At 38.3% G+C, this 27,716-nt stretch overlaps 5 protein-coding genes across 5 annotated transcripts; 2 read left to right on the forward strand and 3 right to left on the reverse strand.

The window, feature by feature from the left end:
- Positions 1–408: 408 nt before the first annotated feature.
- On the reverse strand, positions 409–3,180 carry LOC123316310 (cathepsin L-like proteinase). Its single transcript, XM_044902317.1, has 3 exons — positions 2,796–3,180; positions 2,098–2,442; positions 409–1,420 (listed from the first exon to the last, which is right to left on the reverse strand). Exons 1-3 carry the CDS (start codon positions 2,919–2,921, stop codon positions 860–862), a joined length of 1,032 nt encoding a protein of 343 aa, XP_044758252.1. The 5' UTR covers positions 2,922–3,180; the 3' UTR covers positions 409–859.
- A 152-nt stretch (positions 3,181–3,332) lies between these two features.
- Positions 3,333–27,716, forward strand: LOC123316305. Its single transcript, XM_044902312.1, has 10 exons — positions 3,333–4,022; positions 4,083–4,259; positions 4,433–4,586; positions 4,645–4,844; positions 5,045–5,301; positions 17,612–17,865; positions 19,207–19,341; positions 19,721–19,928; positions 24,718–24,892; positions 27,581–27,716. Exons 1-10 carry the CDS (start codon positions 3,986–3,988, stop codon positions 27,607–27,609), a joined length of 1,626 nt encoding a protein of 541 aa, XP_044758247.1. The 5' UTR covers positions 3,333–3,985; the 3' UTR covers positions 27,610–27,716.
- LOC123316311 (procathepsin L-like) lies at positions 6,234–8,766 on the reverse strand. Its single transcript, XM_044902318.1, has 3 exons — positions 8,568–8,766; positions 7,704–8,042; positions 6,234–7,343 (listed from the first exon to the last, which is right to left on the reverse strand). The coding sequence occupies exons 1-3, from the start codon at positions 8,658–8,660 to the stop codon at positions 6,774–6,776; spliced, it is 1,002 nt and encodes a 333-aa protein (XP_044758253.1). The 5' UTR covers positions 8,661–8,766; the 3' UTR covers positions 6,234–6,773.
- LOC123316307 (cathepsin L-like proteinase) lies at positions 9,481–14,444 on the reverse strand. Its single transcript, XM_044902314.1, has 3 exons — positions 13,903–14,444; positions 12,157–12,501; positions 9,481–10,508 (listed from the first exon to the last, which is right to left on the reverse strand). Exons 1-3 carry the CDS (start codon positions 14,089–14,091, stop codon positions 9,954–9,956), a joined length of 1,089 nt encoding a protein of 362 aa, XP_044758249.1. The 5' UTR covers positions 14,092–14,444; the 3' UTR covers positions 9,481–9,953.
- Positions 14,942–16,207, forward strand: LOC123316314 (procathepsin L-like). The gene is made up of 3 exons (XM_044902322.1): positions 14,942–15,104; positions 15,194–15,529; positions 15,594–16,207. The coding sequence occupies exons 1-3, from the start codon at positions 15,012–15,014 to the stop codon at positions 16,146–16,148; spliced, it is 984 nt and encodes a 327-aa protein (XP_044758257.1). The 5' UTR covers positions 14,942–15,011; the 3' UTR covers positions 16,149–16,207.

A 27,716-nucleotide genomic window follows, 5' to 3' on the forward strand; every position in this document is an offset into this window, starting at 1 on the left:
TATAAAAAGCAAGAATGGTTGTTATGTATCTGAACTCATGCACGCAGACACGGCACCTTCGAATCTGCTGTACCTGTGTTCCCAATATATCCTATTCGACATAGTATACCACGGAAGATCAAGACTATTCTGTCGCATTGCAGCCCACACAGCAAAAAAAAAACCGTAGTACCCTGGGTTCAATACACAGGCTCGGCAAAATAACATTTGCCTTACTTGGCGGTTTCTACCGAAAGGACTTCGGCATTTTTTCGATTCCCAAAGCTGAATCTCTATTCTGACGCGTGAAACCTTCGATATTCTTCGTTCTTTTCTCAATGTGCTTACAACCAATCGTGAGTATAGTTTACTTTGATAAGGGAAAGTGAAAGTTTTATTTTATAACAATTATTTTTATTGGCACGAGCAAAATGAACAAGGAAATTCATTGCTTTTTGTCTAAATCTAACACACGGTTTCACAGAGCTTGATCGTGGAATCAACGCTTGACAATTCAGTCATGAGCATTCAGAATATCATTTTAACATCAAATTATCATCCATCTACATCCATTCAGTGCTTCTCTATTGCTGCTTTTTCAATAATATACAGACATCAAAAGGTTTCAGTGATTTCGTTTTGAAAATTGACTGTCAAATCGTTGATCGCGCAATCAAAGTGTGTGAAATCGAAGGTTATCAATACGGAGAAAAATTTGTTCTTGTGGACAAATTGAAGGCGGTTCAGAAGCTGCACGAATAATCTACCGGTCATGATGGATATTGTGCCACTGTATGCATCATCTGAAGGACGACGATGGTCATATATCGGAGGATGTCCAAGAAATATTAGTCCACTGCCTGTCCGATGTTGCTCTGGTTCAACAGTTTATATCAACACAAAATGCGGTCTTCCCAATTTGACAGATATTGGCGTAATTTCGGGCTAACTTATAGTAGCCCCTCTCACCCCACATCCGTCCCCAGGAGTTTTTCAACAGCCAGTACTGAAACCCGTTCTCCATGCCATATCCAACGATTGTGACAGCATGATTTGCGCCATTAACGCAATTCCTGTCGAAAACGATGCCTTTCTTGTAGTGCATGATGTATGGCGTCACCTCAATCATCGTGGCAACAGGACCGTGGCTAGCCACCGTCCGCATCAGTTCCTGTTCCGTCCCTTGGCAATTGAAGATGGTTTCCACCCGCACCAACGGTTTAGAACGGCTTCTGCAACACTTTTCCGCGGCCTCGTAAGGGTAGTCCTCAGAAGTCTCGGCTCCGTAAGTCTTCATGTAGAACATCGCACCCCACAGGCTGCCACCGTTGCAACCGTATGATTGGTATCCGTGGCCGACCGCGCAATCTAGCAGACTCTGCTCGCTCAGCGATTTGTCCCATTTGAGTTTTTTCATCGTCATTCCTTCGACTGTTGCAACCTGTAAATATTTTGCTATTTAGTCGAGGTCAACGAGTGGGTACATAGTTCTGCTGCAGCCAAAACTGTGTGACGAGATTTGCTGACCATACTGGAGCCGTCGAGAAGCTTATTGGTCACTATTAGATGACTACCAACGCCACTCATTACAAAACACCCTCATCGATTCATAGATGAATTTTATAGCACGACAAGTAATCTTCATGAAAAAAGTGGAGCCTTGTTTTGTTATGTCATGGCTCGACGTAAAAACGGCTGAACAGATTTGATTCATTTTTTCCTGCAACCTTCCTCATACTTTGTGGAAGGTTCTAATGAAAGAAAAAATCGGAAAAGTTTCCTAGGAAACAGAGCAAGCGCAGATAGATTTTCCCTACCCTAAAATGCAACTGCGCGTGCTCTGTACAGTTCACACCTGTTGTAGATATCCTAATTATTATATTTGTGAGCAGTTATTTGTATTTAATCCCTATTTTCCTAGGTGGTACCTTTTCATAGCTCGTGCGTGTTTGGAGTACCTACTAGTTGTGTCCAGTGCAGCCATATTACTCACATCATAGCACTGTTAATTTTTCGCCCTACAGTGAATGATGGTCGACACCATTTCAACTGTGAAATCGCAAAATATGAGATGAACTGAGAAAATGCAGCACTGCAAACAGATTATAAAAGACTTACCGCTGCGAATGCCCAGCCCGCACCGCATAAGTGTGGTTTCTGATCCTTAATTGGCTGCATGATGCTTCTGTAATCAACGTAATAGGGTGGATATTTAGTTCTGTTCACGGATAATTTGCATATTCCGTTGTTCTCCAGAGTAGTCTTGGACGGAGCAGATTGTTTTTCGAACATGAGCTTGAATTCTCGTTCAGTTTGATCCGCAAATGGTCCAATTCCCATTTCGAAAGATTCTATGCCCTTGCGATACCTCCAGTTGTGCTGATCTATGGTACGAAGGTTATTTTGGAATATTTTGTAGCGTCTGTTCTTCTCCGAGTAGTCATAATTCTTGTTGTGTACCCTCTATGGAAATAAAGGATTGAGATCGATATGTGGCATGATGGATAAACTCATCGCGAATTAATGTATACAGGGTGACACTAGTGACAGTACAGTGGTGACGTGAGGGACAATGGTCCAGTGAAGATAGAGGCCCTAAAACTGACTGAGGATGCAAATGTCCTAAAATATGAACTTTCGTATCTTCATTAATATGGAAAATGTTTTGCTGAGATTGCAAAGGATCTTTACTATACGCATTCCCGATCAGCTCACACAGAAGAATCAAAAAAACTCAATTTACGTGTCAGGCAACTTCTTTGATCAATAAATCTACATTTGGCCTCGTATCTCTTCTATCCTATGCTTTTCCTTACCAGAAATTGTTCCCATTTATCCTTCACATTGATACTTTTATCCTGGTCAAAACAAGTAACCAGACATACCGCACTGAATGCACAAACTAAGCTCAACTGAATCATTACCGCTCCTTTAATTTCCATGGAACTGTGTTATTATACTAGTATTGTATGGATTATTCTCGTTTTGAATCCATGAAGGAATTTACCTCAAACTTCAATTTTGTAGTACTGCACGCTGAAAGTAATCTCGAAGCTCAGACGATAACAAATGTTTTTCTATTCAATCCAGATTTAATAAGGTAGTTAATACTGATTTTCCTGATTGAGAATTTGCAGTGCTAATTGCTACTTCCTTCTCTTGAGAATGAATTGAATTTTCCGGAATCATCAGGTTGTGTATAAAATGGTCTGAGGTTAAGTATCTCACTTCCATGAACTGTTAGAATTGAAGCCATTAGTAGTGAATCAAAATTATGCGAATACACAAGAAATACAAAGACAAATTTGTCAATACAGATCATAAACAAAACATTTAATTTTTGCTAAAATGATATACCTAAATACGGGGAAAACAGTGGATCAATGGAGTGTGAAGAGAGAGAGAGAAGGGAAGGTTTGCAGGTCTGGACTTTGTGGGAGCATCTGTTGGTAGGGAATTCCAAAGTCTGGATGTCCTAGCTAGTACAATAGTGCGGTCGTATCAGGGCGTTCTAGACGTCCGAAGCTTCATTGTATTACGATGAGAATCACTTGGTTTGGCGAGTACTTCTGATAGGTTTCTCAAGCCTAAGTGTAAGATTGGTCTTAACGCGCCTATGCAACAGAGGAACCAATTCTTTGTCTTGAATGCTGAAACGTCATTCTCTACAATCTTACATGATTTATCAGTTGGAGCATAGTCACCATAAACTTTCACAAGATTAGTTCTTGTTTCAGTGGCTACAAATATTTCTCTAGGGTTTTTTGATTATCCTAGAAAGATTGCTTTTACAAAAGTTTTCCTGGATTCAAAATAATAAGCTATGTACATCATATTTCTATTGAAAAATGTTTTGCTGGATTGATTCTGATATGTGATATTTCTCATCTTCTGCATTATTCTACGTATTGTCTTTGTTGCGTTATATTTTGATAGCTTGAATGTCCTTAATGATAGACGAAGTGTCAAACTATTGTCAATCGTTTGTTGATCTTTTCCAATTGATATGGAATCCGCAAAAGAAGCGGTAACACCAGGGCAAGGTATAATGCGACTAGGATAGGAATGTCGTTGGCGCACATACATTTTCTTTCCAATTTCAGCAAATATACCAAATCCTGTTCCATTAGACAGACAATTTCGTATCTCTTCCTCTGGTATATTCAAAAAAACTCAGTTGTTCGACGAAAACCGTTGTCAAGCCTATATAGTACAGATGAATAAGGAATGCTTGACTCACAATTCAGACACTTACAAAATACACATCGCTCGAATGAAAGGTAAGTGGAAGTTTTGTTTCTCCATCGAAAAAATGCTCTTTATATTCAACCTCAAAAGATGTCCCAAGACCTTGCACATCCTTCATTTTTTCATATAAAGGGACTACTTCACGAAGCAAAATTAAGATAGCAGTCGTCTTTTAATTGGTCCAGGTTTACTCGATTGATTTCAGGACTTAAGATCATAAATAAAATACTGAGAAAAGCGAACAAGGAACATATCTCCTTCCAGAACATTGTTCAAATAGTGTGGTGCACATTGAGCTGCGTTCATCATTTTCAAATCAGATTGTGCCAGAGTAAGAATCTACTCTCTTTCGGAAAATGGTAAAGCCTTCCAACATTCACCAGAAACGCGTTTAATTACTGGTATAATTCTCTTCAGGCGACAATCTCAGGAGGCCCTGGAAACATTCGACAGACTGGTACAAACGTACCAGCAAATGGACTACTTGATCCTCAAGTCAATCGTGAAGTTTTTCAAAGAAGCCAAGCTTTGGGGTAATGAGTTCATGAGTCATGATTTGCTGACTAGGTTCTTGGCTTTCACCTCGGATAGAAGTGCTGTAATTTACGAATTACTCAGTACGTATGTTCACCCTTGGGGTACTGGATCATTATAAATGATTTTTGCACCTTCTCTTATACAAATAACAAATAACGAATTCAAAATGTCAAAAATCATGTTGTTTTAAGGGTAGGTAGTTCCTTAACATCAAATAACAAAGTATGTTGGATTCAAATGAAAATAGTCTCTTTTGCCTTTCATTATGTTCTTTCTTTAGGCGTTTGCGAGGAGTATACCAACGCCAATAACATAACAGAAGCTAGAGAATTACTTCGTATCGTAGACAAAATGTTCGAAGATTACGAATGGCGCAGTATCAACCAAACGCTGCTAGAAAAACTTTTCCAAATGTTCTTCTCTAGCATTGGACCTAGCTGCGAGGATGAAGATAATCTACTAATCATACAAAAAGGCTTGGAAGTATGCCTCAGGCATGTTTTAGAGAGCTTGCATAACCATGACTTGATGATAGCTGTGAGTTTAGTTATTTATACTTATAACAGTTATAGTAATGTACAGTTCACAACCGTTGTGAACCAATCTACGAACCGGTTCAGTGGCGCAGAGAGGATTTTTTTTGTAGGGGGTTACTTTATTAAGTAACCCTTTACTTTACCGGTAGATTCGGGTGACTTGGGACAGTCCTGTAACTTGGGACAATTACCCCCCTTGCATATTTCTTTGTTTCTTACCATTTATGAGTGAAGGGACAAACTTATAAGATTGTGTAGCGTCTTTCCGGTTAGTTTAACAATTAATTCCTGTTGAGTTTGCCGTGACCAGAGCGTTTGAATTGACAGGAAAAATTAACGAATTCAGGAGAGTAAAAGTGTGTTTTTTTATGGCCCTTATACTTTCTAGTGTCCTGTACATGTGTTTCACTTTGTGCATGTGTAATTTTTTTTCTGGATACGTGGGATTAGATATGTCATGAAACAAGGTTGTTTACAAATTAAACGGCAACACGGATCTCATTCATTTATTTTGTTGTTTCATAGGGTGACTTGGGACAATGCCGAATAGATACAAGCGGCGCATTGGCAGCAGGAAATATGCCGATTTTTCGCAGGATATTATTATTTACGTTAATTCCACAAAGAAATCACCGAAGAATGAAAGAAATCAAAGTTCCCTCGTTTTGTTTAGTTTTTTTTACATTTGAGTTGCAATATATTTACTTTCGCTGTAATAGGGGCGTATCATTTAATTTCCTTACCGAATTTGAACTATATAATCACAAATTCTAATTTTTCAAAACTATACACCGTCCCAAGTCACCTATTTCATTTGAGAGTTGAGAAATCAATAGATTTTAACTTGTGCTCCAAACCTCCCAACTCGGTGGGTGACTTGGGACAAGTATATTTTATTTTTTTCGAAATTTATATCCGAATTCTGAAGCATGGTATATATCCTAATCAATAGTCTGAGTCATTATGCATATACGAACCTTTTTTTCAGATGAAAATAGGTCGACGTTTTGAACATATGACAAGTTGAATTCAAAAATCGTCCCAAGTCACCCGAATCTACTGTATGAAACAAAATCATACACTGCATTTAAATAAGCAAAATAATATCTAAAAGAAGTATTAACATCTTTCTGTTGTGGTTAAAGCAATTATACCAAAAAACAAATGAAAATCTTATACAAAATTTGCAGATATGTCATCATCATTTATACGCAGATAATATGTTTTATGATATTTATACTATGCACCTGCAAGCACCTGCGCAGCAAGGCATTGATATCAACTTCTATAGGTTCTGTAGATTCACCAAGTTGTTTCACAGCACTGTGAAACATACGTTGAGTTATTAAAGCTTCTTGAAAGAAGAAATTTCATTATTTTGAAAGCAAAACTTCAAAATTTCAAATCGATACTTAACACCACATTCTGCCAACCTAATGTGTTTCGGACTGCTACATCTCAGCCACAAGCACATCAATCTGAACGTTTCCTTTCCGACACAACCGGAACAGTGGCGTAACTAGCTATTCCGCAGTTGTTGTACATATTCCGCACCATTCTGAAGTAACCCTGCTCTCCCCACGAAGATCCCCAAGAATTCTTGATCAGCCAGTAGTCCTGCCCGTTTTCCGCGCCATAACCAACAGCCAGAACCCCGTGGTTCAACCGGTTCGTACACGTCCTATCGAAGAAAACGCCTTCGGTGTAGTGCTGGAGCTCTGTGGTCGATTCGATAGCCACAGAAACCGGGCCGAGGGAAGCCACAGCTTCCTTGAGAGCTTCTTCAGTGCCGCCAACGAAATAAAAATCGTCCACGTATAATTCTGCGGATTTCTGTCGGCATTCACCCTGGGTTGCCACGTAAGGGTAAGTCTCCTCGGATTGGATGCCAGAAGATTTGACGTATAGGAAGGCGGCGTTGCTGTCTCCTCCGTTGCAGCCGTAGTTTCCGTAGGATTCGTCCGCGCAGTCTACGAGGTTTTGCTCGCTCAGCCTTAACCTCTTGCCAAGGGCGATTTGGGCTTGTCCCTCCAGGGCACCAGCCTGGAAATTTAGGAATATTTTGAACGAAGATTCAATGTCTATTGGGGGGGGTTTCACTTGTGTCTTATGGATGACCGGTAGCCAAGCGCTATGTACTACTTACAGCACTCTTTTCTTTTTTAGAATGTTGGATATCGATAATTTCTATATTGATCCTCGTGTATATTGTATTATCTTAGAAGTTTTCTCATTCTGCCAAGAAACATGTATGTGAAAGGGTCAATGATACCAAACATGACAAAACTGGCAGATGGCACATCAGAGGTTACTAACATTTTGATAGAAAATGGAAACATCTAGGAGGATACAATAAAGAAACGTTACCTATTATTATTTTTGAAGACCATCCTTGATACTTACCGCACTGAATGCCCAACAGGACCCACAGTGTCCTTGGTTCCTTACATCTGTAACCGCCCATTGAAGCCTCCAATCGCAAGAGTCGGGTATGGCCGGATTTTTTTCACCAGACTGATATATTTTTGCGTCGATCTTCGTCGTGTTAATTTGGAATTTATTGACGTAAGCTGCGAATTCTTCAGCGGTCCAATCAGCGAACTGATTCACGCCTAGTTTGTGGGTTACATTGCCAGCGTCATATAAGTCGTTGTGGCTCGATATTTTTAAGAGATTTTCTTTGAATATCGAAAACCGTTTGTCACTTTCACCGGGGGCATCGTAGTTTCTTCTGAATAGTTTCTGCAATCAAGGCTGATTGTCAAATCGGAGTATTGCAGAAATGTATGTTGAGTTGAATACAACAACCAAACAAAATCCCTGATAATTTTATTCAACATTATTATATTATGCTTATATGAGATCTCCCTTTATTGATATTCCCAACTTTATCAGTTTTCAAAAGCGCCGACTTTCAATTTATTAGGTTTGTGTGTAGAGTGGTTTGCAACGGTTGTGAACTGTACAGAGCAAGCGCAATTCCATTTTAGGGTAGCGAAAATCCATTTGCGCTTGCTCTGTACAGTTCACAGTCGTTGTGAACCACTGTACGAACAAGCCTTTCGTTTTCACAGTTTTTGTGAACCACTCTACGAACAAGCCTATTATTTCTTGTTGAACCAAGTGCAACCCAAAAACAAGCATCCAGTTTTAAATCAGTTTCCAATATACCTTAAGCTAATATATCACTGAGTGGGGTTATTAATACTCAATTATGATAAAAAATACTTATTTCAAAGAAGAAGTTGGTAACAGAATTGAAATTACCTGAAAATTCAGCCATTCCTGTTGGATCACATCCGCACCTTTGATGGTCTTGCATTCTACTGTGAAAAATAAAAGAAGCAAAGCTGTTTTCATTTTTATTAGGTTACTGGTATTATTTCATTTTGGGTCTATCAATTCGAGGTATGATAGTATCACTTTTAATCGGTGTTTTATCAACAATATTCTCGGATTAATGATTTTCGATAGAGGATGTTATCAGTTTCTATAATTATGAGCATCTACGCTATCTCAGGACAAATGATCTGAATAATTATTTTCCAATCGAGCAATGATAGTGGACTTCATTTGAACAACAGGCATTAATAAGATTCATGCTATCCTAAAACGAAAAATAAGGAATTCACTGGGTGAATCTTCTCACTACTAATGCTGTAACAGTCATGATGATTATCTAAAACACTTTGGAATGATCCATTCTTGCCACATTCCTCCAGAGTTTTAATTTTGCTTTATTCCTTCTCCAGAAACTCTATCCTCTTATAGGTGAATTTTCCTATACCACAGAAAGCATCTGGACCAGTAAGTGTGCTCCTTTTCTGGAGAGAGTTGACCTCTTCTTTCCATTGATTCCAGAGTGACCAGGAACCTAAAGAGATCTTGTTGTCCTTGTCTATTTCATTAATTTTCCTTTTGCACTTCCATATTAGCTTTGTGTCGATGACATAAGAGTTCACTGCTTGGATAGCAGCAAGCATATGAGACTGAGAGTATCTTGGTAACAAAAAATAGATGTCAAACACATCAAGTGTACTTTATCTTGAGATAATAAATATCACCTTTTATCCAAATCAAACCCATTATATTCTTAGGTCTCACGTCTGCTGATAGGCTGTTCTGGAAGCTATTTTTATTGAGGGATCACTTACATAGAATCTTGAAAAAAAAATGCATGTGGAATAACATCGAATTTAATGATTTTCTGTATATCAAACATAACAAAAACTTAATTGGGCGTGAACTATTGGGAATTTGGCAAGGGAAGAAACCTGTCCTCTTCTTCCATTAGCTTTAGAGGCAGCATTGTCTCTACATACAAGACATTAACATATGGTGTATGATATCTTCATCAAACAACCAAAAATCTAAAATGCAGCACCATGTGACCTAGCAAAACAACCTCAACCCTTGTGAATATACTGTTATTGTACTAGATATTTCGAGATATACTTAATTCTGGCGCTCCTGTTCAAGGGACAATGAATTTTTGGATGAAGCCCAACGAAAAAGAGTACAAGTTTGTTAACTTATCACTGAGCTTACAATAGTTAACACTCAATACCTGAAAAGTCAGCAAGAACTCTTCTTACTGTAACAAAATTAAAAACATGTTGTACTGACATATTTCACTGGTCAAAAGCTAGTTTGTCACTCGATATCAGCGAAATATGCCATCTGTCCAATGAAGCAATTCTCGTTCGTGGACCTGGACAACTTATAGTAACCCCTGTCCCCCCACGTGGTCCCCCAAGAGTTCCTCAACAACCAGTATCTCTGACCGTTTTCAGTTCCATAACCGACTATAGTGACCGCATGGTTCGGACCTTTCCCGCAAGATGTATCGGACACGATGCCGCTTTTGTAGTGCATGATGTAGGGGGTCACCTCTATCATCGTGGCAACAGGTCCTCTGATGCCCACCACCGACAGCAGATCATGTTCAGTGTCGCGGATGCCGTACTGGATGCTGACCTTCCAGACGCCCGTATGGCTCTTGCACCTGGAGTCCAAGGCCGTGTAGGGGTAGTTGCTGGACTGGGTGATTCCGTTCAGTCTCATGTAGTACAGTGCGCCGTATATGCTGCCACCATCACAGCCGTAGGATTGGTAGGGGTTGCCGTAAGCGCAATCGATCAGATTCTGTTCGCTCAGCGACACGTCCCATTTACGTTCTCTCATGGCTACGCCTTCAACTGCGCCGGTCTGTGAAAGAAATTGACTTTAGCTTTACCAGTTCATGATTCATATAGGTTACAGAGTGAATGAGTAGCTTAGGCACAAAATTCATTTCTTCGGTATTTACTATTTGGGTCCAAGATGCTCGAATACAATTTTTTTATCAGGCATATCTTGGCGTTTCGTCATGCATTCTCTAGGAGATTTGATAAGGACAAAACCAAAATCCTGGTAAGTCTGCCAGAAAGTCTTCAACCAGATATCAGCCTGGAGAATGAAACTCCAGAACAGTTCGAGCAGTTCAAATTACTTGGGAAGCTTCATAAATACTAGGGCTAACCTAGACACCGAAATACAAAACCGTATCAATTCGGCATCACTGGCATTCTGGAAGCTGAAGGACAGAGTGTATCAAAATCACGATCTCAATCTGAAGACCAAGACAGCTGTTTACAAAGCAGTCGTCCTCCCAACGCTTCTTTACGGAAGTGAAAGCTGGACGTCCTACAGGCGACATATTAGGCAGCTTGAACAAACGCAACAACGTCATCTAAGACAGATAATGCACATCAGATGGTTCCACAATGTTTCGAATGCAGAAGTCTTGCAACGCGCGAGTTGTACAACAATTGAGACTCAAGTAATTCAGTCAATGCAAATCATAACTGGGAACAACTAGCGTTAGACAGGTCACAGTGGAGGTCTTTGGTACACAGTTATAATGGAGACTCGAGAAGGATACAGCGGTGGCCAGATCTGGTTGGTGACTATCCATGCCCGGAATGTGGTAGAATCTGTAGGTCACGGTTGGGTCTCTACAGTCACAGGAGAGCACACAGTCGCAATTAGCCCTGAAAAATTATAAGTCTGTTCGCACTTTTTTTTTCCTTTTTTTGTCGATTTTTTCTTTTCTTTTTCTTTTTTCCTTTCTTGGTCTTTTTGAAGATTCATTCCCGGCAACGGGGTACAGCAATGATGATGATGATGACAAGGATAATTTGGTCATTGATGGGTTTTCTTATCAACTCCTTGTAACGGGCTCGAGCACCAGCCGAGGATCGTACTCTCACTAGGGATAGAACCCAGGCAGGAAAGGGTTTCCCTCCTTCCTTTCACTAGGCCACGGGCTTGCGCACCGGCTAGCAATAAGATCTACGATAGTTATACTGAAAGGAAAACTACTCGAAAGCTGACCTTCTCAAAAAGTTGGGTTCAGTTAAAACTTCCTCAAGACCGAACGGATGGGCCGAGATGGATGAACTTCTCATATTTATTACTAGAAGAATTGATCTATCACAATATTTATCACATTGAGATCTACGATAATTATTCTGGAGGCAAAACTACTCGAAAGCTGACCTTCAAAAAATTCCCAAAAGGTTGGGTTCAGTTAAAACTTCCTCAAGACCGAATGGTTGCGCCGAGATGGGTGAACTTCTCAGATTTATTACAAGAATAGTTGCTCTATCAGAATATGTATCACATTAGGATCTACGATAATTATAATCGCATTTGGTGAAAGAACGTATCAATAACATGATTTTTATTTTAGAGAATGTAATTTTTCAGAAGATTAAATACCAAAGATATGAATGCCCATTGGCACTCCTTTATAGGTTTCAAAGTTTTCACTCGCCACCTTGAAGCACACCTTGCCTCACATGGTTTGACTTACCACAGCAAAAGCCCAGCCAGAACTGCACACGTGTGCTTCCTGGTCTTTGACCGCCTGCATGTACTGCCTATGATCTGCCTCCACGGGAATAGCAACGCTTCTGTTCGCGGAGAGTTTGCATATGCCGATATTACCCAGTAGAAAATTGGTAGGTTTCAATCTCGCTCTGAACATCCTCTTAAACTCTTCCGGTGTCCTGTCTGCAAAAGGTCCAATTCCCATTTCAAACGTTTCGATTCCTTTACGATATCTCTGGTTGTGCTCCTCGATCATATCGTAATTTTGCTTGAATATTTTGAACCGATCCGCTGCTTCCCAATCTTGGTATTTTTTGTTCGTCATTTTCTGCAAAGAAAATTCGTCACACAAAATGTGCTGTCGTGTGTACAAGATGAAACATTGAAGATTTGATGAAAATAGATCAAAGTTGGTCTCCCACATTTTCATAGTAGCAGACAGAAAACACAATCCTATTGGAAAGAGGGAGAAGTAGAAGAAGAGGTAGTAGTAAAAGAAGAAGAAGTAATAGTAGTAGAAGACTAAGAAGAAAAAGAAAAAGAGAAACCCCCTAAGACAAAATTTCAAATTCTTTCATTACAATGCTTTTGACATTCACTCGATTTCAAAGCAAAAAAGCAACAAAATAATATAGATAGACGATATGACGAATGAAACATTGAAGAATTGTCTCTCATACATTCATAATAGCAGAGGACATTAAAAAGAAGCAGAAGAAGACGTAGAAAAAGAAGAAGTAGAAGGAAAATAGGAATAAGTAGAAGAAGAAGAAGAAATCCCCTAAGACAAAATTTCAAGTTCTGTTATTACAATACTTTTCTCATTCACTCTATTTCAAAGCAATAGGAGCAACAAAATAAGATAACCAGACGATATGACAAATGTAAAATTTTGTCGATGAGATCAAATATTATTGGATTTCAATATCACGGTGAATGAGCAATTGAACTGAAATTTCGAAATAAGTATCAATATTCCATTGTTGTGTCCCATTCATTCACGCACTTGAAGATGCAATTATCATCGTGATAGCGAAACTCGTCTACAGATTTTTCAAATCTCACTTCAATAATCAAGAATGATCACGCCTAAACGGGAAGGCAATGAATACAATAATAAGGATTAATTCAGATGCATACCGCCCGACGATATGAATATCAACAATTGATTGAATTGACTGAATTGAACTAGACAATTTGCCATCATCAGGGCCGCAAATGGAGTACGCTCCACCGAAGAAGAGCAGATGCTGATCATGGTTTCGGTCTCATTTGACCTCGTCAGAGCAACATAGATTCTTCTCCGATGGAGAACGTTTGGAATTGATGGACTCTTATTCAATACTGGCAAGCGCTATTGCGTACTATCCAGTAAACAGAGCACTATTGAGTACTATACAGTAACAAAGGGCGTCACCTAGTATGAAACGATATCCGATTTCATACTATGGTATGCATCTGAATTGATCCTTATTATCTCAGTTTAATGTTGTATTATTATAACAAAACTCTTGTACTACGATTAAATAATGATTTTTATACAATGAATATTATTATAACGGATGAAAAATATACAAAGATCGCCGAAATAATACTATACTTACCTTCTTGAGTAAATTTTGCTAATTTGTCTGAAATTTATTGGTATATATGGTATAGTCAAATGATTGAACAAGACTCTAGATCACCCGATTCTTAGTACTTCATCAGTACCTATCCATAAACTTACCTGAAAAAGGTCCCATTGTTCATTTATTATTTCCAATGGAGGACTGTGGTAATAACCACTTACCACGCATATTGTAATAATTGCACTGACTGTAGTAAACAGGATCATATCAGCACAGCTTGTTGGCAGTGAAGTTATTTCAAAGGATTTATATTCTTGCTTTAAATCAGTGACGAAATTCATTGTCATTACTTTCAATGTGGCAAAAATATAAGTATAATATTATCTCGTTCGCCAGAGTTTGAATGTTCTAGCGATTCTATTCATTAGGTAATAATTATGGCTTTTCCGGATTTGAAATAACTGGTGTGAATCGCTATCATCTAGACAGGCGATATACAAGGTGGGTCAGAAATGTCGAACAAAATTCCTGGGGAGAATACCACAAAATAAGTGCTTTTTGTCTAACGAACTTATATTCGAAACCACTCATTGAGGGTTGAAAACGATTGTTAAAGTATTAATTAAGGGTAATTTACACGAACATGCATTTTTAATAATTATCTCCACACTAAACGTAGCGCCAAACTATCTGCCTATGAGACTGGCCTCTTTCTTAGGTATTAGTTGTTAGTTACTCTGTATAAACTCACTCATTATGAAGGATGGTAAATTCCGGACGCTTCTAGAATTTACCGGTGCGGGATATCTAACATGCTTGGGAATATACTGGAAGGAAACAGGGACGCACTAGATCGCTGCTAACAATATACTGAATATAGTGTTTATTGAAAGACAAATTTTTTATTTTTTTTGCATGATTCTTGAACTGTTACTCAAGTTTGTGCAATCTTGAGCAATGTTGGGATGAAATATTTCCACCAAGACAGTCATAAGACACCGGATATAAAAACTCCAGGTTTATCAACAAATTAGCATTAACTTCGATATATTAAAAATAGAATTGGAAATCTTCTACTTTTGTATCAGATATAGCGTTTTTCCACTTAATCTCACACTTAAAATATTAATCTTCACCAGACTGATTAGAAATGGTGCATCATGTTTTGCATCAATATAAAAAGGGGAAATTTTCGAGACTGTTTCATTCATAGATTGTTATTTCGATCAGGTGAATTGAAAGTACTCGTTGTAAAAAAAATAGTAAAATGAAAGTGGTATTAGCTTTCTTGTTTGCCGCAGTGGTGTGTGCCCATGCCATACAAGATGATGAAGTGCTCAGGAAATGGAGCGAGTTCCAGGTGAGTGGTCGAATCTTATATTTTTTTGGACTTTTTTGATTATTTTATGGCTTCATCTCCAAAAATTTATTTTATCTGAATTATTTCAGTCCACATACGGTAAAACCTACAGATCTCCCGTAGAAGCAAGGAAACGTCTGTCTGTTTTCAGAAACAATCTGAATGAAATTGAACAGCACAATGCTCTTTTCGAACAAGGCAAAACAACCTACAAAAAAGGTGTTAACCAATTTGCCGACTGGACCAGAGACGAATTCGTCCAATATGTTAACAAAGGACTCGCTACCAAACCAACAGTCGTTGGTTCAATTTTCAACAGCACCAAAGGATTCGTTGCTCCTCAGTCAGTTGACTGGAGAACCAAGAACGTTGTAACTGAAGTCAAAGATCAAGGTGGTTGTGGATCTTGCTGGTCTTTCAGTGCTGTGAGTATACAAGACAACAATGTTGAAAAGGGTAACTTATTGATTTTCTCATATATTATCACAGACTGGATCTCTGGAAGGTCAATTGGGAATGAAAGGAAATTTGATTTCCCTCAGTGAACAAAATTTGGTGGACTGCTCTTGGGACCAAGGTAACATGGGATGCGGCGGAGGTCTGATGACTGCCGCTTTCGACTACGTGAAAGACAATGGAATTGAACGTGAATCCGACTACCCTTACGAAGAAGACGACAGATCATGCAGAGCTGATCCTTCCAAAGTAGTCACCAAGCTCTCCAGCTACGTCAACATCCCATCTGGAAGCGAATCTGATCTTATGGAAGCTGTTGCCACCGTAGGACCCATCTCTGTCGCTATTGATGCTACCTACGATCTTCAAATGTACGATTCTGGAATCTTGGATGACGACTCCTGCAGTTCCGTGTCGTTGAACCATGGTGTTCTTCTTGTTGGTTATGGAAGCGAGAACGGACAGAACTACTACATCGTGAAGAACTCTTGGGGAGCATCATGGGGAGAACAAGGATTCTTCAGGTTGAACAGAAACGGAAGAAACCAATGCGGTATCGCCAGCATGGCCACCTACCCTGTTCTGTAATCACCGTGACCTTACTATGAATTTTAAATTTTAATGAATAAATAATTATTTTTGCCTTATTCCTATAGTTTTTTATTACTTAATCGAAAAATGTGACTTTGGTTTTCAATTTGATCCTTTCATCAGTTTTGAATACCAAATTGATTTCATACAACCTCATGCTGGAATAGTTGAATAGTTACTGTTGTAAGGAAAGAGTATATTAATATAATAATCCGGATAGTTATGAAAACACCTGGATTATTTTGGGGTCACTAAAACAAGAATACAGAATTTTGACTATTTTTCTCATGCCTAAATAATTTCTTCAAATATAAATCATAAATGATGAAAATATCATTTTATATTTGAATCTAGAATGATAGAGTCTGTATATGCCGCCTATTTGATACCCGAAAATTTTGAATCATATACAGAGTGATGTCTTCAAACCAGACCTCCACAGCTTCTATTACCTCCACGTTGGAAGAAAATTTATGACCCTTCAAACTTTTTTTCAGTTGAGGAAAGATAGTCGGATGGAGCCAAATCTGGCGAATAAGGGGGTGTTCTAGTAATTTAAACCCTAAATCACGAATTTTTTGCATGGCAACATGAGATTTGTGTATTCCCTCAGAGTGGTCAGTAATGTCGAATAGTAATCTCCGGTTATTGTTCTACCGTTATCCAAAAAATCAATCATAATTATTCTATGGCAATCCCAAAAAACTGAAGCAAGAACTCTTCCAGCAGATTTTTGGTAACGAAACTTCTTAGGTCTTGGAGAAGCTGAGTGTCGCCATTCTATCGATTGTTGCTTTGTTTCTGGATCGTAGAAATGTACCCAAGTATCATCCATAGTAACAATTCGGTTAAAGAAGTCTACATCGTTTTCAAATCGAACACAGATCGAACGCGATGCTTCTACACTTGCACGCTTTTGGTCAACATTCAAACATTTGGGGATCCATTCTGCAGCAATTTTTCGACGGTCTGATAAAATCATGTCATGGACTGCATCGATATTTTCTGGGACTGACACAGAAACTGGCCTTCCCGATCCGTCATCATCTTCAATGGAAAATTAACCTCTTTTGAAGCTTGCAGTCTGATTTTTCACGGTCGCATACGAAGGAAATTGATCACCAAGGGTATTAAGCATATCTTCGTAAATCTGCTTACCTCTTAACCCTTTTAAATACAGGTACTTGATGATGGCTCGATACTCCAATTTTTCGATTCTCACAATTTCGGTCGACATCTTCTTTCTTTTAATTTATTGTTATTGCGTAACTCTGGTTTACTTTTTTGTCCTCAAACTTCACACCGACACTTCTAATGAGTTATTGTTTGTTGCTATGGCTACGCAATATTTTTTTATGCATGGAACTGGTCTAGGCTAACTAGATATCGATACATCTCAAGATGAATTGTCATAAGATAGTATTTTATAACAATTCCATACAACTCATATCTTCTTCCAGATTAGGCTACTCCTGGACTGGGTGAAGAAGGAGGAAGTGAACGAATCAGTCCTGCTGGAAATAGGCAGCATGCTGGAGTACGCGGCCATGAACTATCACACAAAATTGTACAAGGATTCCATACCGAACGACGTGATCGACTCCCTGCTGCAGCTGATATCTTCCAAGAACATGCTGCAGAGCCTGCTGGGAAACAGGGTGATGCATTATCTGATCGACCGATGCAATAACCGACTGAAATTCGATACGCCAAGGTGAGAGCAGCGAGAGATTCCGGCGTAAAAAAACGTTGGATTGATGTCGCGAGAAAAGAGTGTTTGCTGTCGGCTAATGGATTGGTCGTTTCGGCGGTTTCTTTTGCTGTTTCTCTGCTGATGTTGGGTCGATACTGTCCCACTCAATAGGCTTCACCTTCGAATGAAGAACTGAAAGCCAATTTTGTAATTCTTGTGAGCTAGATGAACGGAATATCCCTTCACTACATACTATATCATTATCATCATCATCAACCAGCCCTTTGCATCCACTGCTAGATATAGGCCTCCCTTATTTCTGCCCACTGTCCCACTGAAGATTTCCATGTGGGGGCATCCGACAATGAACAAATAACACCCTACTACTTTCTTAATTCAAATGGCACACCCACTATATCTTTGCATCGTTAGGTAGCTGATTTGATGGCAATTCCAACAGAATGCAATGTCACCTGCCGACAAAAACTTTGAAAAAGGCAAGAACAACAAGGACTCTTAAGTCTGGAATCAAAAGAAACCAAGAGGCTAACACACTCGCCAGAAACGTCACTTACTGGCTCAGAGCATTTCTGCACCTATTAGAGATTAACTGTGGAGGAATCTTCCAGTACAGGATCATGTTCCTTCGCGATTTTGAAACTGCAAGGTCCAAGAAGTATTCGTTTCCTCACTGGCTGCCTCATAGGAAGCATATTATGCGAATAGGTTTCTCAGAAACTGATGGGTGTATATATCTATATCACCACGGACCCTGGAATCAAACTGCCAGAGATCTGTGCTGACATGGGAGTGAAGTAATACCATAAAGCAACTGGCCAGAGACAATAAAGTGACTCTACTATGGGTACCAGGGCACTGTGGTGTTGAAGGAAACGAGAAAGCCGTTGAACTTGCGAAAAGAGCATTAAGGTTAATACCTGCTGGACCTGAGCTTTTCTGTGGCTTGGAAAAGACCAATACGAGGCAGCGATCCAACAATGGGAGTTGAACAACAGGTTAGCCCTCTGGAGAAACACTCCTGGGCTAACTCAGTCAAAGAAATTCGTGCCGATTTCACCGACCTACACCAGAAAACTGTTAAAGCTGCCACGAGTTGAGCTTCGGGTGATGGTGGGACTGCTGACAGGGAAATAACGGTTCCAATATCGTATGGTGAATTCGTTACTTGTACATACTCTAAAGAAAATTCACCATTTTCAATCTGCCATAGAGATTAACACGAATTTTTTACTCCTACGAAGAAACTATAGGCAAATGACCCAAATGATATTGGAAAAATGAGTGGAATACCTACATTCAGGGCAGATTTAAAAAATGATCTCTCCGTTTAAACTTTTTCAGGATATTCTATGAAAATTCGAAGTACAATATTGTGGTGAACACTTATCACGAACAGGATAAACAGTTTCTTCAGAAGCATCGAGAAGCCTTTCACGCTTCACTACTCACTTCCATAATGACCCATGGAATGAGGCAGTAAGTATGAATATTGCCATATTTTCATTACTTTTTTCCATCAGAATTGCCAGTGTTTTATTAAGGAATCAAGGACAAAAAGGCACTGGTATAGGCAGGCTACTCAGAGCTGTCCTTCGCCATAATAATTCGATAGAAAAAAGGGCAAAAAATTGTTTTTATCATACCGAGAAACTGATATGTATGGAAGAGCTTTCTGATTGCTTTTTAATACTTTGTTTCATATACTAAGAGTTGGGTGAGGTGTGAAAAAAATTCTTGATATTAAACTCAAATTTCCGAACCTGCATAACCCTGAAAGTAGATCGAATGTATAGAAATGAATTCTCCATGCCACAGAGAATATCTTCATGTCTGCGATTCATCCGTTTCTTTGCAGGATCAATCTGGAGAGTTCCTATACTCTGATAGCATTACTGATGGTGGAAATACCATGTGCGTACACAGCAGCGGCCGGTGTTTGCTTGGCCATGGCTATACAGGAAGCCACTTTTGACAATGACGATTTCAACATGAACCAATCGCATCGTCTTCACGCCATGGTTATGGCTATAATGTCCCTCGTTTGCTACATCTTCAACGCCAAGGTGAGAGATAAAGAATGAATCCACCTTCTAAGAAATACGGTTTGAAAATTGCAGAATTCACAGCTAAAATTATCCGAATCGAGGGGTGTGGAAAGAAGGTGTTATACAGGGTGAGTCTTTGATTCGTACAAACATTTTAACAGTAGATTCTTATACCATTCTTTCTGATTCTGCCCTGATAAAAAGCCGTTTTAAGATTTCATAATGAGCTGTGCCACCCCTGGAAGAACAAAATTACCTTCAGCTAGTTAAGCTTAATCTGCGATACTACACATCTGTGGATCTTTTAAACAGAGTTGTATTCAGCCAAACTACCCAATTTTTCAAATTTCACAGATACTTTTTAATTTTTGAACATCAAATTACTCGAAAACGGTGCATTATACGAGAAAATGTGAAGATTACTTCTATTTAACAAAACGTTCAAATATTCATTAGATAGCGTCTAACTTAGTTTCAAGAGTTGGCTTCTTCGAATTTTGGGTATTTCTATGGAACGTAATGGTCATAATGAGAAAACTGGAAAACGTGGTTGATATATTGTGTTCGAAAAAGATTCATCAAATGAATGAAAAACTATATTCCGTAATTCATTTCATTCGATGAAACCGTTTGTGAGATAGGACTAAAAATAAAATTTTTTTATGGTTTTTCAATAGCCTGTATGTTTTAAACCAAACCGATTCGAGAAAAATGGTATGGGAAAAAAGTGTTCCTTTTGACCTCCAGAATCTACTGTTAAAATATTTGTATGAGTTAAAGGCTCATCTTACATACTTTGAGTTTGACATTTAAGAAATATTTACTGAGCCGAATACGAGCTAGTCATGGATGAGAGCAGGAAAGCCCAGAGAAGTCTAAAAATCTACACACAACTGTAGACCGGTTTCGGGATCATTGTCCCTCATCAGTACAGTGTAGTGTTAAATATTGAACACAAACCGAGAGTGTGCGTTACAACGAGATACTAATATTACGATTTCAAGAACATGAGGCTTTTACGCACGAGACACAAGACTATGGCCAACCAGCTGTACTTCCATTATTGGGAAAATACAACTTATCATAAGCCTCGAAAAGGCGAATGCGCTAGTTCTTAGCGACAATAAAGGAGGATCGACCAGTATTGAATTATTTCACCTGGTCGTATTCCTCCTATCGGAAAGGAATCTCACAAACGAAAGATATCGAACATTTCTAACCCCACATGGGGTTTATTCATTTGTAATGGAATCCAAGGCCTGATTAGGTCATTGAAATATGGTTCAATCAGTCGCACGCTATACGTGTTTTCGTCCAGGGTCGAGGTCTCTGCTACTTGCATTTTTCATTTGACGGCGCTTGTAAAAGCTCCGATCTGTCAATGAAGGGAAAACGACGATCGTAAAGAAGTAAAAAGGTCACGAATGTACTGTCTAATTCAGGAGAGCTGAATTTTTCCAGAAAATTTCCTTGACCTCAGAAAGAATGCCTTGGGAAGAGTTTTCAGAAGAAAGTTCGTCTGAATTTTGTGTATCGTTGAAACAGACACGCTGTATAATCGATGAAAGGATTACCTAAATATTAATATTAATGCGATATCGATTGTTATCATTTGTTCCGAGGAAAAATGAGGCGAGACCTGATAAATCATAATTTTCCCCCGCTCAATCAACCCTTCAAACCTCAATTTTCCCCGTGATTCGCTCCGAGAAATTTCTTAACGATTATCAATCAGGGAATGTGTATCTCACCCCTTAGGCTTGGGACTTTATGAGCGTATCGATCATTTGCTCGAGAACGAACACACTCACTCAAAATATGATGGATGTTATTGAATAAACGATTTTACCTCATTCTCCTTTTGTGTATTCTATGCCCACAAGCCTATAATCTACCTGAAGGAGACTGTGAAGTATGTAATAGAAAAGATAAATGTTAAACATGATGTATATTCGTGATGAATTTAAGTATGAATGATGATGATTATTTCTGAAAATGATTTTATATTCAAAGCGTGACATCGCAGACTGCAGGTTTCTCATTTCTCTCCAAACATAGTTTAGAAGGTATACTTAGATAGAACTCTTGCCATTTATATCTATCTATAAGTCATAGTAAGAAGTTTCAGAAGAACACTCAAAATTTTCATGCTTCCATTTATCGATAGTTTTATCTAGAAGAATGACAATTCTTTTTTGTATTATTAATTGTCTTTCAGATGCCATCTCTTGGGAGTTGTATCTGTGTAGACGCTCAACAGGGTTTTCGCGCTATGGTGCAGCGATCTATTACTCCAATTCTATTAACTTTACAAAGAAGAATTTGAAATAAAACTTTTTTCTTTTTAAGTAGAGCATCTCCTAAAATTATTTACACTGCGCAAAAAAATTAACGCACATTATGGAAATCTCAAATTTATTCTACGACTGAAGGTCTTCTCAATGATAAATTATTTCTATCAGAATTATGCATGCATATGTTATCCACTTTCAACGGTTTTCTTCAATACAGATGTTTTTTCCCAGCAGGAATAAAAAAAGATGATATTATCAGATTTTGAATGTATTGGCTCCATTCTAAAATCAGTTGTTCTCGATCAATTCTAGTGATCAGTAGTTTTTCTTTCGTTTGAACGCGATCGCTATGCAACGCGAAACACGCAATTTGACCCAAGAGGAATGTGCCAAAGCGGTAGTTTTGCGAGAAGAAGGGTGGACATACACAAGAATTGCAGAAAGGTTTGGAGTTTCCCATACAAGTGTGTTCAGAATGTTGCAGCGATTCAGGGAGACAGGTATGAATGTCCGAAGACCAGGACAGGGTAGACCACGGCTAACAACTGCCATTCAAGAACGTTACTTGAGAGTTTCTTCGTTGAGACAACGGTTTGCAACCGCTCGCCTCCTTCAAATTCAGCTTGAGCAAACTCATGAGGTGCAAATTAGCAGTCAGACAATAAGAAATCGCCTCAGAGAATATGATTTAAGGCCTCGTGTCGCGGCAAGAGGTCCAGCTCTTACCCCAGCCCATCGAAGGGCGCGTTTGGATTTTGCCAGAGAGCATAACCATTGGGAAGAGGCCGATTGGGAAATAGTTCTCTTCACGTATGAGTCTAGATTCTGCCTCTACCATTGTGAACGACGTTCCCTTGTATACAGGCGTCCACATGAAAGATATGCTCAGAGCAATTTCCTGAATACTACTGGTTTCGGGGGAGGATCGATTATGGTATGGGGTGGAATATCTTTGACTGCTCGCACAGTCCTAGTGGTCGTTGATAATGGAGCTATGAATGCTGATAAGTATATAAGGAACATTCTTGAAGAGCATGTAGTGCCATTTGCCCCATACATTGGTGAAAATTTCATTTTTATGGACGATAATGCCAGACCCCATCTTGCGCGCATCGTTCAGGAGTACCTTGAAGAGGTTGAAGTCTCTCGAATGGAATGGCCAGCAAGAAGTCCAGATATCAATCCGATTGAGCAGGTTTGGGACAACCTCAATAGAAGGCTGAGAAGTTCAGAAAATCATCCAGCTACTCTTAATGACTGAGGAATCCAACTCTGAGAAATCTGGGAAGGATTAGATCAGAACATTTTAAGATCACTCATTTTGAGAATGAAACATCGTTGCCGAGATGTAATTAACGCAAGGGGTGGAAATACCAAGTATTAAATCACTTATCAGCATTTCAGTATTTTGAAAATTGTTCATTTCTCTTCTTTCACATAAGATTCGGTAAAATCCTGATTTTTTCTTCCATTCATTGTGTCTTGTTTCGTTCAAAACCTTCCCGAGAGAACATAAAAAAGATAAGATTCGGTGAAATACTGAATTTTTCTTCCGTTTATTGTGTCTTGTTTCGTTCAAAACCTTCCCGAGAGAACATAAAAAATAAGTTATAAAGTCAATGTAGAGTTAACTTTCACTAAAATTGAGATTTTCAGAATGTGCGTTAATTTTTTTGCGCAGTGCACAGGGTCCACGAAAACGTAGATCCATTATCAAAACAGAAATTCTTCAAAATCTCAATTTTTTCAAATGGCATTCCATATTTTTTTCTGTTCATTATTTAAAACAACTGACAGCGAGAAAAATAGTTTAAATAATGAACAGAAAAAAATATTTTCTGTTCATTATTTAAAACAACTGACAGCGAGAAAAAAAGTTTAAATAATGAACAGAAAAAAATATGGGTTGCCATTTAAAAAATTTAAACTTTTGATGAATTTATGTTTTGATAATGGATCTGCGTTTTCGTGGACCCTGTATATAATATAGTTATTTACAAAGAAAATTCTGTGTATCATTTATTGACTAGACAGAGTCCCAATTTGAATCAATTACATAGAATAGGTACGGAGCTATAGTTCTTTATGTAAGTACCTCAAAGTGTCAAAATATTAATAAAAAGTCAAATTTCTCGAAAACCGTTGAGAATTCAGACATAGTTGTGTTATCAAACTTATATTCAAATTCAACAAGGAATTCGAAAATGTGCAAATATAGGGTGTTATATTCAAAATAAGGGAGTTGATAGCTATGCAGAAGAAACGAAACACTTTGTATAGTTCTAGGAGATGCTTTACTCAAAAAGAGGAAAGTTTTATTTTAAACTCTTTTTTGTAAAGGTACCCTTTATGAGTCTTTGAGCTTTTCTATATTAATCAGAGTCATTCTTTTATAATTGTATGGCAGAGACAAGAGATTTCACTCCCTGAAAGAAAAAACAAACCGAAAACACATTCGAATGTATCAAACCGATCAACTGGAACATTCTCCTCGAATTGAATTCTTTTCTCAGGTATTCTACGAGTATATAAACACAATCATCGACCGTCGTGCCGAGTTTGCACCTCACTTGAACCCGCCGCTGAAGAGGATCTACGAATACAATCAACACCACGTCCATTGGGACAAACCGGAGCTGTTTTTCGAAGACTGGGAAGCCCGATACGGCCTGTGGAAATGTTTCAAACGTGAGTTATCGCGCTGGGAGATCTGGAATTAGTTTTTTTTTTTCCATAGGACGCGCCTCGGATTCTTCCATTACGGGATGTGTGCAGACAGAGCTCTGAGGCGAGGATCCCAGGGGACGGATAACCTGTTGTTTCAATTCCGAAACGCCGTATTCCCTTCTGGAATGCTGCCAATCGCTTCAAATTTTGGGAATTTTGTGCGAGTTGAGAATTAAACGAAGAATGTGGAACAATACGAGGATGTATTGAAAAATTCTTAGCCTACTATAGAACCAAACTGAATTTCAATGTCAAAATATTTTAATACTCAACATTTTCTCCTCTTAATTGGATACATTTATTACAGCGAACCTGCGACGTCTCTAGACCTTTCAAAAAAAATGTTTTTTCTTGCTCTGCAAATCAGACCTCCACAGCTTTTATTACCTCCTCGTTGGAAGAAAATTTACGACCTTTTAAACTTTTTTTCAATTGAGGAAAGAGATGATAGTCGGATAGAGAAAAATCTGGTGACTAAGGGGGTTGTCCTAGTAATTCAAACCTTAAATCACGAATGTTTTGCATGGCAATATGAGATTTGTGTGCAGGGGCGTTGTCCTGCAAAACCAAAACACCTTTGGATAGCTCTCCGCGTCTTTTCTCTTTAATTTTTACCCGTAGAGTGATCAGTAATGTCGAATATTAATCTCCGGTTATTGTTCTACCTTTATCCAAAAAATTCAATCATGATTACTTTATAGCAATCCCAAAAAACTGAAGCAGGAACTTTTCCAGCAGATTTTTTGACACGAAACTTCTTAGGTCTTGGAGAACCAGAGTGTAGCCATTCCATCGATTGTTGCTTTGTTTCTGGATCGCAGAAATGTACCATCCATAGTAACAATTCGGTTTACGAAGTCTACATCGTTTTCAAATCGAGCACAGATCTAACGCGATGGTTCTACCCTTGCACGCTTTTAGTCAACATTCAAACATTTGGGAATCCATTTTGCAGCAATTTTTCTCATGTCCAAATTGACGTGGACTATATGATGAACGCGTTCACATGAAATATTCAGTGCTTCAGATATCCGTTTTATCCCAATTCGACTATCTGATAAAATCATGTCATGAACTGCATCGAAATTTTCGGAGACTGACACTGAAACTGGCCTTCCCGATCGGTCATCATCTTCAATGGAAAATTTACCTCTTTTTAAGCTTGTAGTCCAATTCTCCACGGTCACATACGAAGGACATTGATCGCCAAGGGTATCAAGCATATATTTGTAAATCTGCTTACCACTTAACCCTTTTAAATACAGGTACTTGGTGATGGTTCGATACTCCAATATTTCGATTTTCACAATTTCGGTGGACATCTTCTTTCTTCTAATTTATCGCGTAACTCTGGTTTACTTTTTTGACCTCAAACTTCCATAGACTTATAAATAACATGGACTCCGCATGTGAGAGAGAAGTCGGTTGGTTGAATAAGATGGAGAGTTTGTGGGCAAGCTGTCAAAAGGTTATAGAACACAAGTTTATGCGAAAATTTTCTTCAATAAATTTTAAACAAGCTTCCGAGAAGACACACAGAAATTCCATAGCATTCCTTCGAAATCAATTATGTCAAGAAATATGTGAGTTTTAGTCAAAAATAGATGTAATGAGAATAATAATCAACGTATCATCACCTTGTGGGCAAAGTCTGCGAAAATTGTAAAAAATTTCCATAATAAATGTTCAACAAGCTTCTGAGAAGGCAAACAGGAATTCCTTAACATTCCTTCGAAATGGAAAATATAAAAATTATGTGAGTTTCATTCAAGAATAAATATAATGTGAATAATACTCAACGTATGAACACCTTGTGGGCAACGTCTGCGTTAATATCAATCATATGATTTTGACATTGCCCACACGGAATCAGTTCATCTCTTTCTTGTTCGATCAAAACGCATAAGCCCTTCTCTCTCTAATGCATACAACCCCTCGATCTACTGAAAAGTCACGTGACAGTGAGTCCATGTATTATAAGTCTATGCAAACTTCACACTGACACTTCTAATGAGATATTTTCCATTGCTATGGCAACGCAATTTTTTTTTATGCATGAAACTGGTCTAGGCTAACTAGCTATAAATACATCCTCGTATACAGTTCCACAAAAGTTGAGGAAGTTCAGACAGAAGGCTGTTTCAAAAGTTTCTATCTAAAATTCCAAATGTTTACTTATTTATTTGAATCTCACTTATACTTTTATCCATTTCTTTTTAGTTTTTGTAGTTCAAAATCAGTTCAATCAGAAAAATTAATAAATAAAGTTCAGTAGATAATATAGCATACTTTCGATCAACTAGCCTTGGTCAATTCTTTGTAGGGTTTTAGTAAAACTTCTTGTCATGTATTTGGAGGTGGTCGATAATATTTTGAATCAAAGTTTATTTAAGAAAGTAAAACAACAACTAATTCAAAATTCTCAGAAACACAAAAACAAGTACTTCCTTAAATCTATAAAAGTTATCAAACAGGGAACAAAAAAAAACATTTAAAATTCGATTGACTAAGAATTGCCTCTGTGTTACATCAGTTAGGTTCAGTTTGAAATTAGCTACGAATAAAGTCTTTTATTGTTATAACTATATGTTCATTTCATTACAATGTTGAGGTATATGATATTATGTATTTATTTTCATTGCCTTACAGAGGATGAGAAGAAGAACTTCACAGCTTGAATAAAATAGTTGATAGCAGCTCTGATAACTGCTGGTCTCGATTTTGAAAGGTATTGAAGTATTTAAATGAAGTGATGGATACCAGCGCCGAAATATCAACGGCATGG

This window comes from Coccinella septempunctata, chromosome 7 (assembly GCF_907165205.1).
Source record: "Coccinella septempunctata chromosome 7, icCocSept1.1, whole genome shotgun sequence".
NCBI lineage: Eukaryota > Metazoa > Arthropoda > Insecta > Coleoptera > Coccinellidae > Coccinella > Coccinella septempunctata.

What these genes read in the sequence shown, in the direction of transcription:
- LOC123316307 (XM_044902314.1), bottom strand. Translation starts at nt 14,091, where the DNA reads ATGACAATGAATTTCGTCACTGATTTAAAGCAAGAATATAAATCCTTT. An exon ending in AACAATGGGACCTTTTTCAG is followed by an intron (nt 12,502 to 13,902) that starts GTAAGTTTATGG and finishes TTTTCTTTGCAG; the next exon opens with AAAATGACGAACAAAAAATA. An exon ending in CTGGCTGGGCTTTTGCTGTG is followed by an intron (nt 10,509 to 12,156) that starts GTAAGTCAAACC and finishes TTTCTTTCACAG; the next exon opens with ACCGGCGCAGTTGAAGGCGT.
- LOC123316314 (XM_044902322.1), top strand. Translation starts at nt 15,012, where the DNA reads ATGAAAGTGGTATTAGCTTTCTTGTTTGCCGCAGTGGTGTGTGCCCAT. An exon ending in GGAAATGGAGCGAGTTCCAG is followed by an intron (nt 15,105 to 15,193) that starts GTGAGTGGTCGA and finishes GAATTATTTCAG; the next exon opens with TCCACATACGGTAAAACCTA. An exon ending in CTTGCTGGTCTTTCAGTGCT is followed by an intron (nt 15,530 to 15,593) that starts GTGAGTATACAA and finishes ATATTATCACAG; the next exon opens with ACTGGATCTCTGGAAGGTCA.
- LOC123316310 (XM_044902317.1), bottom strand. Translation starts at nt 2,921, where the DNA reads ATGGAAATTAAAGGAGCGGTAATGATTCAGTTGAGCTTAGTTTGTGCA. An exon ending in ATAAATGGGAACAATTTCTG is followed by an intron (nt 2,443 to 2,795) that starts GTAAGGAAAAGC and finishes TTATTTCCATAG; the next exon opens with AGGGTACACAACAAGAATTA. An exon ending in CGGGCTGGGCATTCGCAGCG is followed by an intron (nt 1,421 to 2,097) that starts GTAAGTCTTTTA and finishes AAATATTTACAG; the next exon opens with GTTGCAACAGTCGAAGGAAT.
- LOC123316311 (XM_044902318.1), bottom strand. Translation starts at nt 8,660, where the DNA reads ATGAAAACAGCTTTGCTTCTTTTATTTTTCACAGTAGAATGCAAGACC. An exon ending in AGGAATGGCTGAATTTTCAG is followed by an intron (nt 8,043 to 8,567) that starts GTAATTTCAATT and finishes CCTTGATTGCAG; the next exon opens with AAACTATTCAGAAGAAACTA. An exon ending in CCTGTTGGGCATTCAGTGCG is followed by an intron (nt 7,344 to 7,703) that starts GTAAGTATCAAG and finishes CTAAATTTCCAG; the next exon opens with GCTGGTGCCCTGGAGGGACA.
- LOC123316305 (XM_044902312.1), top strand. Translation starts at nt 3,986, where the DNA reads ATGGAATCCGCAAAAGAAGCGGTAACACCAGGGCAAG. An exon ending in ATGACCCATGGAATGAGGCA is followed by an intron (nt 19,342 to 19,720) that starts GTAAGTATGAAT and finishes GTTTCTTTGCAG; the next exon opens with GATCAATCTGGAGAGTTCCT. An exon ending in CCTGTGGAAATGTTTCAAAC is followed by an intron (nt 24,893 to 27,580) that starts GTGAGTTATCGC and finishes ATTGCCTTACAG; the next exon opens with AGGATGAGAAGAAGAACTTC.